General features: G+C 33.3%; 1 protein-coding gene across 1 annotated transcript; it reads left to right on the forward strand.

Moving 5' to 3' along the window:
- Positions 1-1,924: 1,924 nt before the first annotated feature.
- On the forward strand, positions 1,925-3,075 carry LOC116189084 (protein PLANT CADMIUM RESISTANCE 7-like). The gene is made up of 4 exons (XM_031518609.1): positions 1,925-2,166; positions 2,297-2,368; positions 2,510-2,722; positions 2,831-3,075. The coding sequence occupies exons 1-4, from the start codon at positions 1,974-1,976 to the stop codon at positions 2,914-2,916; spliced, it is 564 nt and encodes a 187-aa protein (XP_031374469.1). The 5' UTR covers positions 1,925-1,973; the 3' UTR covers positions 2,917-3,075.
- Positions 3,076-18,934: the final 15,859 nt, after the last annotated feature.

The following is an 18,934-nucleotide window of genomic DNA, read 5'->3' on the forward strand; positions in this document are numbered from 1 at the left end:
TTTTCTTTTTATCTATTTTTCTAAGAGCATGCATGACACAAACATCTCAATTGATCACGTAGTGTGTTTGGTTTCAGAGTTGAGTTGAGTTGAATTTTTATTTTAATTTGTTTGTAATGATTGTGATGTTAAATTATGAGAAAAAATGTGAAAAAATAATGAATAGTTGAGAGAATTCATTATTAAAAATTAAATTGAATGGTTAAAAAATTTGAATAAAAATGAAAAAGGTAATAATCGTATTTTTTACTTTTATTGTGTAGTGAGTAGAGTTAAAGTTAGAGTTAAAATCTTAAAATTAAATTAGGAAATCAAATTGGGTTAAATTTAAAATTAAATTTATAATATATGTTGACTTAGATATATATATATATAAGACCAAATATTATTGGGTTATTGCACTAGTTAACTTCTACAAAAGAATAATAATAATTAAAATTGTGAGAATCCCAATATGCTACCCTAATTACTATTCGACTTTCAATTTGTTTCTATTTAATGATTCTATGGGCCGGCTGAAATTAATCGCCATGTCGTTCATAATCCATATATAACTAAAATTTGCTTGAGTAATAATAAATGCTACTCAAAAGATGTTCTTATATTAATGTAATTGAAAAATAAATAAATAAACTAATTTTAAATTTCAGAAATTAAAATTAAAATACGACTTAGAGATATACAGTTTATACAATATAATCACATATAAATAAAAAAATCAAATTCATCCTTTGAAAATAAGGATTTTGATTGGAATATTTCAAAAATTGTGCAAAATAAAATTTATATATCTAAACGTGATATCTTCAATATATAATAGGAAAAAATAATTTTAATTTTCGAAATTAAAAATTAAAATTAACATACAACTCGAATATTGATTATTTATGTAATTATTAATCACATATAAAATAAAATAAAATAAACCAAATTTATCATCTAAAAATAAGGATTCTGATTACAATATTTCAAAAAATATGCAATACAAAATTTATATATCTAAACGTGATATCCACAATATATGTTTGTATTTTATTAAAAATTGTCAATATGTGTCGAATAAAATGCTTAGTTACCTATATGTAGTATTTCACATAAATATATAATACAAATTCTAATTCTATGAATAATGGTCATATAAAAATTAAAACTTAATTAATGAAAGTAAGGATTTCACAATATAATATTTGAAAAATTAAATTGGAACACTTGGACTTCTTATTTGCGAGTGAATCTAAATAATATTAACAATTAAATAAATATATGTAATTATATAGGAAAATTGGTAGGAAACTTGCAGTGAACTATTTAAAATTAGTTTAATATATTAGGTTTGTAATTCAAAATATTCAGTTATCGTTGAAAGTTTTGATTATACTAAAAAAGTAAATTTGTTTTAAAAATTAGGGGTATTTACTTAAAATGACTCATAGTTTGCCCGTTTTGTCAAATCTATCATATGTTTTTTTTTGGTCAAATCTATCACATGATTACTTTTTGTATCAAATTTATCCCGGCATTATCTTTTCCGTTGACATCTAACGGTCGTGCTGACGTGGCGCCTACGTGGCAAGTGTGGCCCACTATCTCTCCGCATGCCACGTCAACACGGCCGTTAGATGTTAACGGAAAAGATAACGCCGGGATAGATTTGATGTAAAAAGTAAACCATGGGATAGATTTGACAAAAAAAAGCGTAGAATAGATTTGATAAAACGGACAAATCATGGGTCATTTTAGGAAAAAACCCTTAAAAATTATGAATAATTCTATTAAAACAAAAACGTAAAACGCAGGGGTCAAAATACTAGTATGTACTATTTAAAGTAACATTTTAATTTTTTTTTTGGGTGAAGAATAACATTATTAGACCAATAATATATATGCGAACGGCCCTATATGGATAGATCTCCACAGCATTGTTTCTTAGTCTCATCCTTCCAGTTCCCTCGATCATCTCCCAAAAGACAATCATGTGTCCAAGGAAACCCGTGGCTGACGCAAACTCGGCTCCGCAGCCGGCGGCGTTTCCACCTCCACAAGCGTTTCAGGCCTCGCCACCTCCTTCAGTGCCACAATTTGTTGCTGCTGCTCCTCCTACCCAGAGCCAAGTGCCCACGGGATGGACCACGGGTCTCTGTGCTTGTTTCGACGATCCGTCCAACTGTAAGTGGTAAAGCTTTAGGCCATAAAAGTGAAATGTCATCTCGGCTCAAAAGACGAGAAACATCGTCGCATTTGATTTTGATTCATTATACTTTTGATCCTGTTGTATTAATTTCTAATCTTGGATTAGGCTGCATCACCTTCTTCTGCCCCTGCGTCACTTTTGGCCAGACCGCGGAGGTCATTGACAAAGGAAACACTTGTGAGTTAATTAATTTTAATCCCGTATATGTTTTTATTTGCTCATAATTAAGCTGAGGTCAGTAATTAATTTTATCATTTAATAGTCCATTTATGATTTATCATATTTCTTCTTTTTGGAAATTTCGGCGATGAATTAAAGCCTGCTTCCGTGCGGAAACGACATGCGCGCTGCTGTTTAACCACTTCGGGCTTTTCTGCTGCTACACATGCACTTATCGGACCAAGCTCCCGGGACTCTACTCGTTGCATGGTGACCAGTGCGGAGACTTCTGCACTCACTGTTGGTGCACCTGCTGCGCCCTTTGCCAGGAGTACCGTGAGCTCAAGAACCGCGGCCTAGATCCGTCCATTGGTAAGTTCCCACGAGAACCCGTCCTGCCAGATTAACGATGATCTCAATATCAATATGCTTACTTTTGCTGGTTTTGGTTGTGGTGTATGGGATATGATCACCTTAAAGGATGGGCTGGGAACCAGCAAAAGATGCAACAGCCGATCCCAGTTGTTCTTCCCCCAGTGGTTCCAATGGGCATGATGCGTAATTAAGTCCATCAAAAGCTTCCCGATCGGCCTTTTCAGCTAGGACAATCAAGCTTGGAGCTATCGATTGTAATCGAGTTTGCTTATATATTTTTAATCTTATTCTGTTTTGATCAAATATTGTGTACCGACTCGTTAATGGTATGTGATGGCAACAGTTTGTACCTTATCACGCTCATAGTCATTGATTTATTATTTATTTCTGGTCTGGTGAAGAGATATACCATGGGTTGCTAATAATCAACCAAAAATGCAACAGCAAGTTCCAGCCACAATAGATATGCACACGGCACTCCAAATGTGGATGACATGTTCAGCTCGAAGTTTCTCAGTCTTTTGGTTGAGAACAATCGAGGTTTCCATGGTAGATCGTTATCCGCATCTCACGTCCTATAAAATTTGATGAAATCTTGTACCATCTTGTATTTTGGTCACTATATATATTGTTTTAAATCGCATTATAAAGAACTTCAAGGAGTTTGGCCTAATGGTAAGAAGGAGTTTAAGTATCCATCCGATCCCGGATTCAAAATCCTTTGGAGTCATCTGAGTACTTTTGGCGTGATTACCCGTTCCGTGCGCCGCCGGAGGTTCACGGAGCCTTGAGAATTAGTCGGGCGAAACTCAAACACCCCAGGTTAGCAAAAAAATAATCACATTATAAAGGATTGCAGCTAATAACGATAAATCAGATTGTGACAAGATTCATCCCGTAGCATGGTCGGATTAAATCTATGTCCGCAGTGTTAATAAGTAGTCCATCATGATTTATTGGACGGGCTTTTTTTACACAACTATATTATAATATAGTATAGCTTCATTAATTGACAAGTTGACTGAATTCACATTTATCGCATAATTTGCTCCGCTCAATAGTTGCATACAGTGTTCACCCCAAAAAGGTTTTCTTTTAATTATTTTTCTCCCTCTCTCTTTTTACTTATTTTTTTCCCTCTCTTTTTTATATAAAATTTTATTACAAAGGGAGCCTGTGAATTCAATAAGAAAATAAGGAAGTTAAAAAAAAAAAAGACATGAGAAATCTTACTTACAAGAATGAAAAACAAATTCGCTTAATTCTTAATTTGATGATATTTTATTTTGTGGTGTATGAAGGTAGAGGCACTTTAATTAGAAAGTTTTAATTGGCTTCTTGTTGAAGAAACTAAAGTTATCGATATACATTGTACATTGTAGGTATTATTGTTAATTATTATTGTTATCAAAATATAGAGTTAATACAAAGTGTTTCTCAATTTTTCATAATTCTATTTTTATCTTTCAATGTACATTGGACATACTTCAATTTTCACACAACATATTCATCGTATCTGTAAAATACCCACTTGGGCCTACACGGACTTGAGCCCATCTGCAACCCAAAATCTTAAGCTGATAAGTTACTGGACCCAAGCCTCATATAAGCTTGTGGTTTCTTTCTCAATTTTTCGATGTGGGACAACATATCTCAACACCCGCCCTCATATGGCAACGTGTGGTCCAACACGTGTCACGTGCCTTAAACACCTGCCCTTAACAATTGACCGAGCCGGGCATCCTCTTCCGTGCTCGAGCAAGGGGGGACAAATACCAAACTAACCTCGAGCTTCACACTCGGGCCTAACTAGAGGTGCACCTTTAGCTACCTCGGAACTAGACCGGACCACTCTTGGGCCTGATTAACATGAGGCGCACTCTTGGCTACCTCAAAATCGAATCTGGCGTGGTGTGAGCCCACATGAGCGCGCGGAAGCATAATCCGCTCTGATACCATGTAAAATACCCACTTGGGCCTACACGGACTTGAGCCCATCTGCAACCCAAAAACTTAAGCTGATAAGTTACTGGACCCAAGTCTCATATAAGCTTGTGGTTTCTTTCTCAATTTTTCGATGTGGGACAACATATCTCAACAGTATCCTTACCACTCTTTAATATATGTTCAATGTATTTGGACAATTTCTAATCTTCTATGAGAATCCTATTTCATTTAAAGTATTTGCAGGATATTTGGAGTTTACACTACTTTTACCGTTTAATGTATATAAATTAATTTTAATTCTAATTCCAAACTTTTGATATATCAATACAAAATCTACTTTTAATTCTCTTTATAATATATATACGTTACTCAATTAATCTTTTGTTGTTTTCTTCTAAAAATTTGTCCATTTATAAGATAACTTCTTTAAATAAAAATTTAGATAAATATCTATATATATATATACACACTAGATTAAAACCCGCGTGTTGCGCAGGAATGATTAGGAATTTTTGATAGAAAGTAATATTTAAAATAAATATATTATGAAATTTTAAAAAAAATTTATCGATTTAGGAATTGTTTCGATTGAAAATTAAATAAGATTATTGGAGGATCATTGATTTTTAATGCAAAATTGAAAAGTAACGAAAAGAGAAGATACATAATATACTTACAGTTATAGATGATCGAGTGGAAAAATAACACCTCAAAATTTCCTATACTATAAATAAACAAATAAAATGAAAAAAATATAGATAGACTCAAATTTTATTGGAGAAAGAAAATTAGGAATTTATTGAGTGAGGGAGACTTTTCCTTTACATCTATTAGCCATATATATTATATTCATAAAAATAATAAGGAAATATTTTAGTATCTATAAAAAAGATTTTCTTCCTCCCGAAAAAGAACATCAATTTTCTTAATATTTGTATAATATATATATATATGAAGGTTATTAAAAATAATATTCAAAATTGATTTTTAAGATTAGATTAATCCAAAGTTTACTTTGTATATCATTTTTTAATTAACTTTAGAGGAAAAGAATTATTGACAACTAAAATAGTTCAAAAACATAAAAATTACAATGGAGAGTCATGGAAAAGGCTTAAGTTGTATTACAAATTCTTTGCTCCAATAATTTTATAGAGAAATCATAAAACTATATAAACTGGCAAAAAGTGATTAATATTGAGAGAAATATTTCTAAAAATATAAAAATCGATGTATGTCATGATGGACATGGCCTTCTTTTTATAATTAGCTAATGCTAACCTCCATCAATATTCCATGATTTGTTCATCAAATAGTATAAAGCTAACCATAGAAGTTTTCAATCCAACAACATATATTATATATAAAAAAAATTATTGATTGTTCATCAAACAGTATAAAGCTAACCATATAAATTTTCAATCAAAAAACATATATTATCTATAAAAAATTTAAACCTAATTAACTACACTTTAACATAAATATGCTAATGCTCATCAAAATAAAATTAATAAGATTGTGTATAATAGATAATCAACAAAGCTTGGAAGGTAGAGAGGAACCTTTGTATAAAGCTTGGAGAAAAGGCAAGAATATTTGCATGTTGTAGGGATTTTTTTGGGCGAATTTGGGACCGCTTGGAGTAGGAATTTTATAGTTAAATATACGAATAGTTTTCAATTAATATAGTTTACCTTATATTGTAATTCTAGAAGTACACTTAAACTTACTGACTAATATAACATTGCAATATATTTCTTATATAAAATATGCGATATCTATATATATATATATATATATATTGATATAATATGATCAACATAATATATAGCATTGCATTGACTAATATAGCATTGTCTCTCTTTGTTCCACTCGTGCAAGGTAAATATATAAATTGCTACAATATAAAAAATTTCCTTAATAATAGTTAATGTATATAGTCTATTGCATATTTTATTCACTTGTATATATTTTTTTGGGTTATATGTAAATAATATATATATTCTACTACATAATTAATGGAAAAAAAATTCTTTAATACATAAGTGATAATGTGGCAAAGTGAGAGAGCTTCGTTTCTTATTTTTGATGATGTGACGGCTTGAGAATTAAAGTTGTGCTTCGTTTTCATATATATATATATATAGAGAGAGAGAGAGAGAGAGATTACATGAATAAACAGATTTTCTATTATATTATTCAATTTCCATTCGACTCTTTATCTTTTCAGTTGTTATACTAAAGATTGATTCTTATAGGAACTATTGATACATGTATTTGTGATGACTATTTTATATATGTGTGAAGGCATGTCGGTATTATATTTTTTGGGTGAAAGATATATGTATTAAGAATACACAATATATATATATATATATATATATCACTCAGTTTTCTTTTGACGTTTGATTTTTGTTTTTGCACTCTCTTATAAAAAACGGTCCCTCCAAATCGTAGTTAAATTTGGATTTAACAATATTTATACATATTGGATTCTTCTTCTTTATCTATGAATCATCCTAATTAAGTTTTTCGAAGAGATTTCTATAATTTTGCATTTTTTTACTATTAATCGACAATGTATTCTAAAATTTATGTAAGATTTAAATAAAACCAAACGTTGCAAAGTAGTGTACTACCATTTAAACATTAAATAATATAAAACTGATATAGTTTTTACATTCATGCTATTTATTACAATGATTTAAAATTATCATTACTATATACAAAAATTGTTGCTTATAATGGACATGTGTCAAACGATCAATTTTTTTACTTGTAATATATATAAACTGTAGCTTATAATGGCCATGTGTCAAACTATCAATTTTTTGACTTTTTATTTTCATTTTTTATATTATTTTATCTTAATATCATGCGAGGCTTATATATTATATATGTTTTTTATTTTTAATAATTTATATACCTAAATATAAAGTTTATTCCAAGTAGACCCCACAATTTCAGTAATTTTTATCACGACATTAAAAATATTTTAATTTCTTTTTTAGTTAAATGTAAGTTTACTCCAGCCTATTGACAATTCTCGCTTAGAATGGTCGTGATCGCGAGATGTTTTAAATGAATTCCGAGTACCACTTACAATTAACGGATTTCTCAATTATGATTTTTAAATTGATTCAAATAAGGAATTTTTTTCCAATTAAACTTCCATTTATCTCTACATTTTTACCTTTTTATATTCATTCCATATACTATTACGATTGATTTTGATATTTTTTCTACCGCATCCACGTATGCTTGACAAGATTAAATTGAAATTTTCAATTAAATTTGTGCTTAGTAAAAATTACAATAATTTTAATATTTATTATTTATAGATTTGTTGTATTATTATAATATGGTGCATCTTTTCAACATTATAATGCACCCCATATATTTATTACTGTTTATTGATCATAATATTTGAGTACATCCTAACCTGATATTATGTGTCAAAAGCATAATGGGATCAAATGAAATATATTGCATCTATCACTATATATATGTATATTGTAGTTGGAATAAACTATAATGTTAACATATAAAAAAATAAGGAGATACTTAATGAAGAGAAATTAGCTAGAATTATATGCTAATGTATATTACAAATAAATATGAATTAATATTTTAATTTTTATATAATTAATTATATCTCTAATATATATATAATTCTCCGCTAATTTTTATGCTATTATTTAATCACTATCTTTAATATTTCACTAAATTTTTGCTTTTTTATAACTTTCTTATTATATCATCTAACAAAGTTATTCATTTTTCGTCTATGTCTATATGTTTATCAAAGTAAGACAATTTAGAATTTAGTGTATTATATTAATTTTTAAAATAAATCACGCAATATTAATTTGTTAATATATATACTTTTCAATATTACTAATATTATTTCTTATACTTCCATAATATGAAAAATTATTTACTAAAACCCGCTGCATTGCGTGCACCCTACCCTTAGTTTTAATAAATTATGTTGTTATCCTCAATTACAATGTACTTGTTTTCGTTGACAAGTCAAGAAGTTACACTTTAACACAACCGTACCTGTCTTATCTACATGACAATTAAATTACTGGGAGAAATGGTCCGTGGAGGGAGAATAGATATTTCCTGTCCTGTTTCAGTATATACTTATTTGTCTTCGAATACATTGACAAGGTAACTAATGTGGATTGATTTAACCGGTTCGACACTCTTTCCTTAAGTAAAGTCTCAGATTCGAATATTGTGAATAAATAAAATCTACATTGAGAGAGTTTTACCTCTTAATGGACAGATTTGGCTCACAAAGACCAAAACACCAGGAATCAGAAGTGAAGTTTTCCACGTTAGTTGGTAAGTCGGCTTGACGAAAGGAGTATTTGATGAATGTAGGGGAGTACAACCAAACCTTAAAGATGAAAGAGCCGCAGCTCCACGATGACAAGGGAAGAGAAGACTTCACATTTCTAGGTCAATTATGCCTTTCAATTTTAATCCGTAGAGAATAACTAATGTTACGTTTGGTTACAAAGTAATATTTTAAAATTAGATTTTGAAAAAGAGTGGTATAAATGGTTATGTATGGAGTTCACTATTTGACTTTGTATGAGTTATTTTATTTTGTTGTTGGTAGAATTAAATTAAAGTGTGATTTTAAAATCGCACTTTGAAACCAAACAAGCCATAAATATCAAAGTGAGCTTCCATGATGCTCTTATAGTCTGGCGCCCTTCGATACCGTTAGAATCTAATGCCCCGTTTGGATTCAGAGTTAATTGATTTTAACTTTAACTGAACACACTACACAACAAAAATACACATTTTTCAATTTAAAAATTTTAACTTTAGCTTTAACTCAACACACTACACAACAAAAACGCACGTTTCACAAGTCAAATTTATAATCACATCTCATTTGTCATTTTTCACAATCAAAATTAAAATCAAAATCAAAGTAACTTTAACTCTGAATTCAAACTGCCTCTAAATCTCCTTATTTTTTTCCCCTTTCGTACGTCACTGGGTGGGATGACAGTCATGATGGGGGGAAGCCGAACCATGATACTACAATGCCATGCACGATTGTACCGTGTAGGCATCTAGCATGCACTACTATCTCTGTCATCAAATTTGCAATCTCCTAAATTTATCTAGCTAGATGAATCTATCTCCACACCATGATACCGCCATACCACGATAGTTCCGTTTCCTTAACTGCATGATATTTGATGTCACAAAGTCAAGTCAATATGTGTTTTTCCAGCTTTTCGTACGTCCTCAGCTTTGCAAGATTCCCAAAATGATATATGAAAACGAAATCTAAACCAACGCGCTATTGCAAGAGGTTGGTCACGGAAGAAGACTTTGGGGCAATTAATGTTAAGTAAATTATATGTCTTTTGAGTAAATTATATACATATCTTAAAATATTAGTTTGAGGTGAATTACGTAAACTTTTAATAAATTACTTACATTTGTTCTTAATTAGATATGTTTAGGATTTTCATTTCATTGTATCAAGTTCATGGTCTCCCTTATAATCGAAAAAAGAAATAAAAATTACTTACATTCATGGATTCCGAAACCTTTGCTTACATCGTCAGTAAATTACATTAATTTTAAGAACTCTATTTAAACTTTTAGTGAAGTACTTGAATGCATTATGTGATCTCTTTTTGGTGATTGTACCATAGAATTTTCCAATCGTGTCTCAAATAGTAAAAACATCAATAAGTCGTCCTAATTCATTAAACACAGGACCAATCGAGCCGGATAATTTTGGAGATGACTGGATTGTTATGGAATGCCTCAGCAAGCAAGTGACAGGGATGATCATAGGATTAACCAAGTGGAGTAGTCGATTGAAGCAGTGATGCCAGCCATGGCCATCAGCTACATTCGTAAAGGAGCAATAGTACCCTATAGAAGCATTAAATATATTGCCAGCCAAAAATATCTTAGGACAACGCTAAAGATGTCAAATTGTTCAAAACTTATTCAGTTAGAAAAATATGTGAATAAGCAACAATGAAGCCAAATCGAAATTTATGTCAAGACAGGTGAGCTCTTATAGTGATAAGGTCGACTCGTCAAGTGGGTTCGGGATGATGTCCGACACTGAAAGTCGCGTACAAAAGGTGTTTTTCATTTTGAGTACAGTCCGCAGTTGCACGAATGCGTCCGAGGTGATGATGCTCTTGGGTCTTATAAGCTTCTAATTTTTTTTCCCCCCCTTCTGCTAATTACCTGCCAATACTATCAAAATAGAAAACAAAAAAATTGTCATTCTTTTCTCAATTTCATTATTCTTTTAATCAATTCCGTTTTATTATTTTATAATCTGAATTAATTAGGCCGGATCACCTTCTTAATTCTGTCCCTGCGTCACTTTCGGCCAGGCTGCGGAGGTCATTGACAAAGGAAACACTAGTAAGTGATTAATCAACTTTAGTTTTCCTTGATCCAAATGAAGGGTAAATGTCTTCTATATCTTTTTTCTCAGTAAGAAAGACGAGGACCGAGCCTGGAAATAAGAAACAAATATATTCATCCAAAAAAAAAAGAAACAAATATTACGAAAATGTAAAGGCCTAGCAGAGAAATCCCAACAGTATCACCACCTAAAAGCCGTTCTAGACTAATCAATGGATACGGGGCAATCATAACGAGTTTCGTGCCAGCCAATCTGCATATGAGCTTTGTGTCATTTAAGAATATCTTTATAATTTTCTCTTAATTAAGCCAAAGGAGATAAATTAATTATATAATCTAAATATTCCGTATATGATTTATGATCCTATCTAATGTTATATATTTTTATTTTCTTTTTATTTTTGGCGAAATTTTGGATGATGAAGCCTGCTTCGGAGCGGGAGCGATATGCGTGCTGCTGTGGCACCTCTTCGGTTTTTTCTACTGCTACACATGCATTTGTCCGACCAAGCTCCGGGTCCTCTACTCGAGTGCGAAGACTTCTGCATACACTGTTGGTGCACCTGCTGCGTCTTCTGCCAGGAGCCCCGTGAGCTAAAAGAAACGCGGCCTCGACCCATCCATAGGTAAGTTCCACGAAAGTACCCATCTTCCCAAGCTGATTAATAATAATGATGACCTTGATACTTATATGCTTACCGTAAAATTCTCACTTGGATCTATACATGATTGAGCCCATTTGCAACTTAAAATGTTAAGCTGATAGGTTGTTGGATCCAAATTTCATATAAGGTTGTGGTTTCTTTATCAAATTTTTCATGTGGAACAACATATCTCAACACCAGTCCTCACGTGGCAATGTGTAGTCCAACACGTACCACGTGCCCTTAAACACCCGCCCTTAATTACCGATCACGAGCCGGACTTCATTTTCCGCGCTCGAGCAAGGGGGGACAAATACCAAATTAATCTCGAGCTCCACACTTGGGCCTAACTAGACTGCACCTTTTAGCTACATCGAAACTATACATCGGGCTTAATTAACATGAGGCGCACTCTTAGCTGCTTCGAAACAGTATCTGGCATGGTGTGAGCCCACATGAGCGCGCGGAAGCATGACCCGCTTTGATACCATGTAAAATTTTCACTTGGGCCTACACAGACTTGAGCCAATCTACAATCCAAAAGCTTAAGCTAATAGGTTGTTGGATCCAAATTTTATATAAGCTTGTGATTTCTTTCTCAATTTTTCCGTATGGAATAATATATCTCACTTACTTCTGTTTATAATTGGTCGTGATAGATGGGATTTGATCAACTTTAAGGATGGACCGGGAACCTAAAAAGATGCAGCAGCAGATCCCAGTGGTTCTGTCCCGTGCGGTTCCAATGGGAATGATGCGGAATTAAGTCAGAAGCTTCCTGGCCAGCCTTTTTTAGCTAGCTAGGTCGACGATCAAGTTGGAGCTGCTGATTGAGCCGTACTGTCTCATGCCATCGAGAACCGATTGCATCTTATAATGTTCAATCGTTTCTAATTTGTCTGGTATTTTGAGTCTTCTGCATGATTACATATCGTGTGTATACGTACGTACTTTGTCTATTGTATGTGATGGCAATTAGTATAATTTGATATTTACCACTGCCAGTACCCTATATCTCTGCTTCTTGATAAGCCGTTCTTTAATTAGTAGCTAGGAGCTTGTGGAATCTGAGTCAGTGGTTCCGAAGCGCGGCAACCGTGAATCGGGACACAAGGGTGATCATCGGAATTTCAGTTGTCTTGCAATCGAGTCGAATCATCTAGAATCATGGTGGAGTAATCAATATAATTCTCCACAGATTGGTGGAAACCACGCAAGATGAATTCTCCTACGTTTTGCATCTCCAAAATAACTTTGATTCGGCATAACGATTACTGTTGTGAAATCCAAATATGTGACGGTAGGGCATATAAACTCATGACCCTTCAGTAGTTGAATGGCTGGCTCAGTTCTATGAACATCGAAACGTTCGGGTTCCCACGAATTACTCAAACGATGTCATGGGCACATTTCTGTGGATATATAGAACTTCATCTAATTAAACGGTTTGGATCGGGGGATTATAAGCCCAAGGATAAAGTACCAAACAATTGGTCCAACGTGAGATTTCTTGTTTAAATTCTCACATGGCTGGGCCTTAATTGGGGCCTCTCATTCGGGATCAATTCGAGCCCAAAAACGGGAGTTATCTACTCCATTTGATGTTGTTTTCGGGTCGAGAACTGCCCTGCAAACAGAAAAGCCCTCCCTCCTCCATTTCCGAACTCATCCTCTATGAACCGTACGTATGCTGGGGTATACATGGATATCGGGTATACCGAAAATCGGTTGGAAATTACCTGTTAGGGTAGGGTCCGGATAACTTCAATTGAAAATAGAGTACGGTGCGGGTAGTAATTTAAAGAACCAGTGAGAATAGGTTCAAATTCCAACATACATGGTACCCCCATAACCGATACCCAAGACCTATATTTTTTCTAAAAAATCATTTTATATTTACATAATTCCCTATGTGAGACATAGAAAGTACAAAATCCTAATAATATCTTATTTGCTTTGTCTGCTAAGAAGAGATACATTATCTTTTTTTACTAAATAGCTACATAATCTTTTAGTTATATATTTCATTTGTCTATTATATAATCCTAAGAAGAGTTACATAATCTTTTAACTCTATGGATGAATGTGATTCGATTAATTTATGTCCACATTTATTTATGGTAGGGTCCAATTCCAAAACTTCCGAGTAAAATCTGTAGTATAATTCAGGTTCCGAATAAGTTTATGTTTCAAGTTCCAATATGGTAGGGTCTGATTCTAAAATCTTGAGACCCACCAGCCACTAAATATTCAAAACGATTAAAGAACGATCATATACACCGACCGATATAAACTCGATCATCCATCAAAGCAGTAGACTGCGGACTGATGAGATCTTGTTTCCCCAAAGTATTGAATCTTCCTGAGACTGGCTTCAAAGATTTTGTCAACTATGCATACAGCTATATATACAATGTAAAGAACTATTAATTTCACACTTGATGTACGCGTTATATATGTCTTTCATTTAATTTTTATAAACGCATCTGATCGTTATTTCTGGAACGGAGAGACAGGGAGACAAAATTTCAGGGAGAATCTAACCCCCTTTTTCCTCTTTCCATATTACTTTACTTTGTTCACTTTGTTAATAATATAGTAATAATATTGAAATCTGTATTTGATTGGACCAATAAGTTTCGAATTTTCAGCTTTAATCAGAGGGACGTGTTTAGATTGTTACAGAGAATCTATGCCACATATTCTTAAGAAATTAACCTTTTTTTCCCCCTAGTGGCAGCTTCAGCTAGAGCCACTGCAAACATTGAGATAAGAACTCCATTTTCGTTATTCAACCCGTATATACTTTTTTTTTGGGAGAATCTGATATTCTTTTTTTTTTTCTTGTTTGTTGACTTAGACTCGAGTCATATATGGATAGATATTATATAGACTTTGCTATAGAATAAATTTTGGCCAAAGGAAAAATGGTAGACCAATGTGAGCTCGACATTGCAGGTGCTTGTGATTGGATGGATGCGACTTCCCACTCTTGGTTCCTTTTGCATATTCGATATATCTGAGACAGTTCATATAACTTGTTAGCTCATACTGTTAGATTTTTTATTTATTTTTGGGGTAAATTATATTCATATAATTTCACCTTTCATTTTAGTCCGCACAGAACAACAACACTGGATCAGAGAAAAAAAGATAGGGCAAAAGGAAGAAGGCAGAGGTTAGAGGAGTAAATCAAAGTGAATTGGTTTAATTAGTTCAACGTCTGTTTCTATTAAGTAAAATTTCGAATTCGAGTTTTGTGAATAAAAAAAATCAAAGCTGTGAGAGTTTAGTTCTTAGTGAGTCGACCCAATTCAAATTACATTAGTCGAAACCATTAAATTTTCTTATATCAAGATTCACGGCCAGGAAAAAAAGAAAATCTTAAGTTCTATCTTAATTTTAGTGCAATGCAGGCCAGGAGCTGAGAGCACGGCGGGACTGAAGGCGAAACAAGTGGGGCTATGACTGAGGCCGGCATCATCAATTCCCATTTACCCATTAGTTTCCAATTGGTTGGGAGTTGGGGACAGCAACCTAATCAATCCCCTCCACTGCCACTGGGACTGACTTTTATTTATGATTTGATTGCTTTAACTCTCTCTCCCCAAAGGGGCACGGAAATTCAAGATGCTCAAAGGGGGTCCTATCCTATTCAATCCGGACCCAGCGAACCGCGTGATTGGGCTTTGAAAGGGAAGTTTATCCTGTCCCGGAGGAGACCGTGTACAGTTTTAAATGAGCACAGTCCGATGCAAGTACAATGCAGTCGGCAGCACCTTAACTCTAGTGGACTGTATTATAGTTAGTTGTGTTCATTTAGTTATAAATGATGCCTATAACTTAGTACAAGAATAGAAATAACGAAATTAAATAAAGAGAAATGGAACCAACAAGTTGTTGGTTGAAGTGGTAAGCAATCTTAATCCCCAAGAGAAAAATGCGAATTTAAATCCTAGGAGACGCACTTATTAAGATGGGATTAATACTTAATATTTTATTCATGAAATTGTGATAGTAATGTCTCTTACAATTTTATTTATCAAAAAAATAAAAACAAGAATAAAGGAGCATGGAAGTTCCACTGACGAGAATTGAATCCGAGACCTCGTGATTTTGGATGGCAACTTGCACCACTGTACTGGATCTCCTTCCTCCCAGCCCATCTCTTCTTTATATGCTTGTATGTATATAAGCTTTTTTTTTAAAACAAATGCTTAAAAACATCCTCTTGAACCTCGGTAGGGCTGGCAAAATGGGTTGGCCTGGCCCGTTGGCCCGAAATCGTGATCAATACATTCTAAGTGTAGATGAATATTTAACCATATAAAGGCCTAAATATAGTTCAATTACCACGAAAGAACACGTCCAATCTCGAGAAGTTCAAGTCCAAAACATGTCCGGGATTGTGTTATCAGTTGTGGCCTTATAGGATTCATTTTATACATACATACACATATACATATATATATATATATATATGTATATATGTATATAACAAGCGGGCTTTTGGACCGGCCGGCCTGAAACAATCATTTTGGGTCAAGATTTACTGGCTCAGGCCCGGCCCAATGGCCGGGCCGATTTTTGCCCGCCCCAAAGCTCAGATTTGGATAAACTATCGACGTCAGTATGAGGTTGTTTTCCCACAGACAATACATGATATGTCCAAGTAAGAGCAATTGTAGTTGTTCAGGATGATAGTTTCAGGTGTGAGTTTCCAACTTGGAGGATGGAATCAGAACAATATCAATGAAAACCTTTTTTTATTTTATTTTTTTAACCCTCTTGTTCCTTTGCGAAGACGTTAACATCTACATTGCACATTTCCTTTATCCAAACCTTCTTTCTTTATGTAAAATTTAATTATGTATAATGTACTGGTCGTGCTGATTTGATCATCTGTGCAAATGTGTATCGATTATGGTCGCCATTGCATTTTTTTCAATTGTATAAAATGAGATTTACGAACCTAATATTGGACTAGAGGATTAGAAATAGCAAAGAACTAGTCGACGGTGCTTGAGCATTGCACCTTTCTCTTTGTGATCAAATGGGATATGCAAGTAAATTTAATAATTTATTTGCGTACGATTAACTTACAATAATAGATCGTTCTATAATATAAAACGAATTTTTTTTAATAATCTCGATGATAAAATGAATCATATATAATTTGAGGAGACATGACATTATTCGTTCAACCATATGAAATGTCTTTTTTTTTTGTGTGAACTCTGGTATTTATAAGTCCAATTAGGCCCCAACTAATCTAGTCGAACCGAATTGGCCTACTAAGGGGTAAAACTCTCATGTCGTGAATTTTTTGCATTCACATGAACTCAAACGTGAGTTCTATCTTGAGCGGAACAAAGGTCAAACCGTTTGAACAAACTAACATTGGTTCATATGCAAGGTCTTTCATTAAGGAGTTGGAATTTCATAAATAAATTACTTATGGGTCAATTTCTCATGGAAAGAAGTTAGTTAACGATGCTGATAAGATGCGGCAAGAACAATAATCTTAAAAATAGCATTGTTTTCCGATTCCTGCTGACGTCTCCAGCCGATGATGAAGGAAAAAGTAAATTTGTTGTTCTTTTATACTTCCGATAAGCCTTTTCAAATTTCAATATAACCATCGCATAATCATCCAAAATACTGAATTTTTATATTTAATGCAATAACACAGTCGTTTGTCTTATTTTTATTAGTGAAAAAACTCGAAAAGTGACTGAACGACAACATGTTCGTTCATATCTTTGCTTATGAGCAGAGAGCGTCTACTACTCCCTCTTTTAGCCATTGGAGTCTTGGAATTACTCGTGATTTCATTGTTTGGGAGGCTTGACACGTGTCCAACCTCCGCCAAGCCACGTCATAATGAGTGATGTATATGAGGATCACATTAATAAGAACCTATTCGAACCCCCAAAAAAAGAAGAAAAAAACAAACATTAGAGAACCCAACCAGCAAACCGCATAAGCTGCCGACAATTCCGGACTGGTCCCATCCCATCCCCTCCCCATCCCATGCTTCACACTCGTGGGACCCGCCCGTACGGTAATGTTCCAAACACCGTTCGATTTTTCCAAATTCAAACAACATAGTGAGTGAGCTGGCTTTCGAGGTGGGTCCCAGCATCATGTGATCTGTTGCCCACCATGCAAGAAATTTGTCCCAAAATATTATAAATAATCGATTGAAGTGATGTGGTATTTATTTTATTTTTTTAGATTATGAATTTGAGATTGTGTTTCATTTTAGAGTTAAGTAGAATTAAATTTTGATTTTAATTGGGTTGTAATGATTGTGTTGTTGAATTATGAGAAAAAGTGTGATAAAATAATGAATAATTGAGAGAAAATAATGATTGTGTTGTTAAATTGTGAAAAATGTAATGAATAATTAAGAGAAAGTAATGATTTTGTTGTCGAATTGAAGATAAGTGAATTTAAGTGGAGTAGAGTTAAAGTTAAAGTTAAAATCGATTTGTAAAATTAAATAAATTAAATTCTTGATTAAAAGAATTTTACTTTTTAATAATGGAATCAAATTGAATTAACCCTGTCCCATTAATCTCCAAATACGATGGTACCACAATAAAAAATAATAATAAATTTGCCCCAAAATTAAAGGGGCCGACCCCACAAAACCTTCTCAAGGAGAAAAAGCAAAGTTAGTTGGCCATCCAATCCATTCAATCAAAGACATTATTACATGAAGTTGCATGTAACAACACAACAAACCCGCCATGAAGGGTGGCGGGAAATAGAACCTGGTGCCACGCGTCGCCCATGCACGCTATCATCAAAATTTAGTATACGAACTGATAAATCACGAGGTGCAAGCGTAATTGATCAATTATTACATTTCATGTGGACTATTCACCTCAAGTACAGCCCGCTTAAAACCCGTTCAAAGTAACTCGTAATCGGATGAAACAGACACCTGAGGGAAAACTAGAATTATCGTGTGGATGAATCAATATATAATATATAATGATAGGAATACTTCGTAAAGTTATGTCATGTGACATTCAAGGTTTTTTCTATGCTTGACTTGAGTCTCTCGTATAATTATACAAAAGAGTAATAAGAGGACAAGTCGGGAGAGAAAAAAAGTAGATGAAAACTTTTCATGACAGTCTTGTTTCATATATAAATTTGTCTTAAGCTTTATGTA

This window comes from Punica granatum, chromosome 8 (genome assembly GCF_007655135.1).
Source record: "Punica granatum isolate Tunisia-2019 chromosome 8, ASM765513v2, whole genome shotgun sequence".
Lineage (NCBI taxonomy): Eukaryota > Viridiplantae > Streptophyta > Magnoliopsida > Myrtales > Lythraceae > Punica > Punica granatum.

What these genes read in the sequence shown, in the direction of transcription:
- LOC116189084 (XM_031518609.1), top strand. Translation starts at nt 1,974, where the DNA reads ATGTGTCCAAGGAAACCCGTGGCTGACGCAAACTCGGCTCCGCAGCCG. An exon ending in TTTCGACGATCCGTCCAACT is followed by an intron (nt 2,167 to 2,296) that starts GTAAGTGGTAAA and finishes ATCTTGGATTAG; the next exon opens with GCTGCATCACCTTCTTCTGC. An exon ending in CATTGACAAAGGAAACACTT is followed by an intron (nt 2,369 to 2,509) that starts GTGAGTTAATTA and finishes GATGAATTAAAG; the next exon opens with CCTGCTTCCGTGCGGAAACG.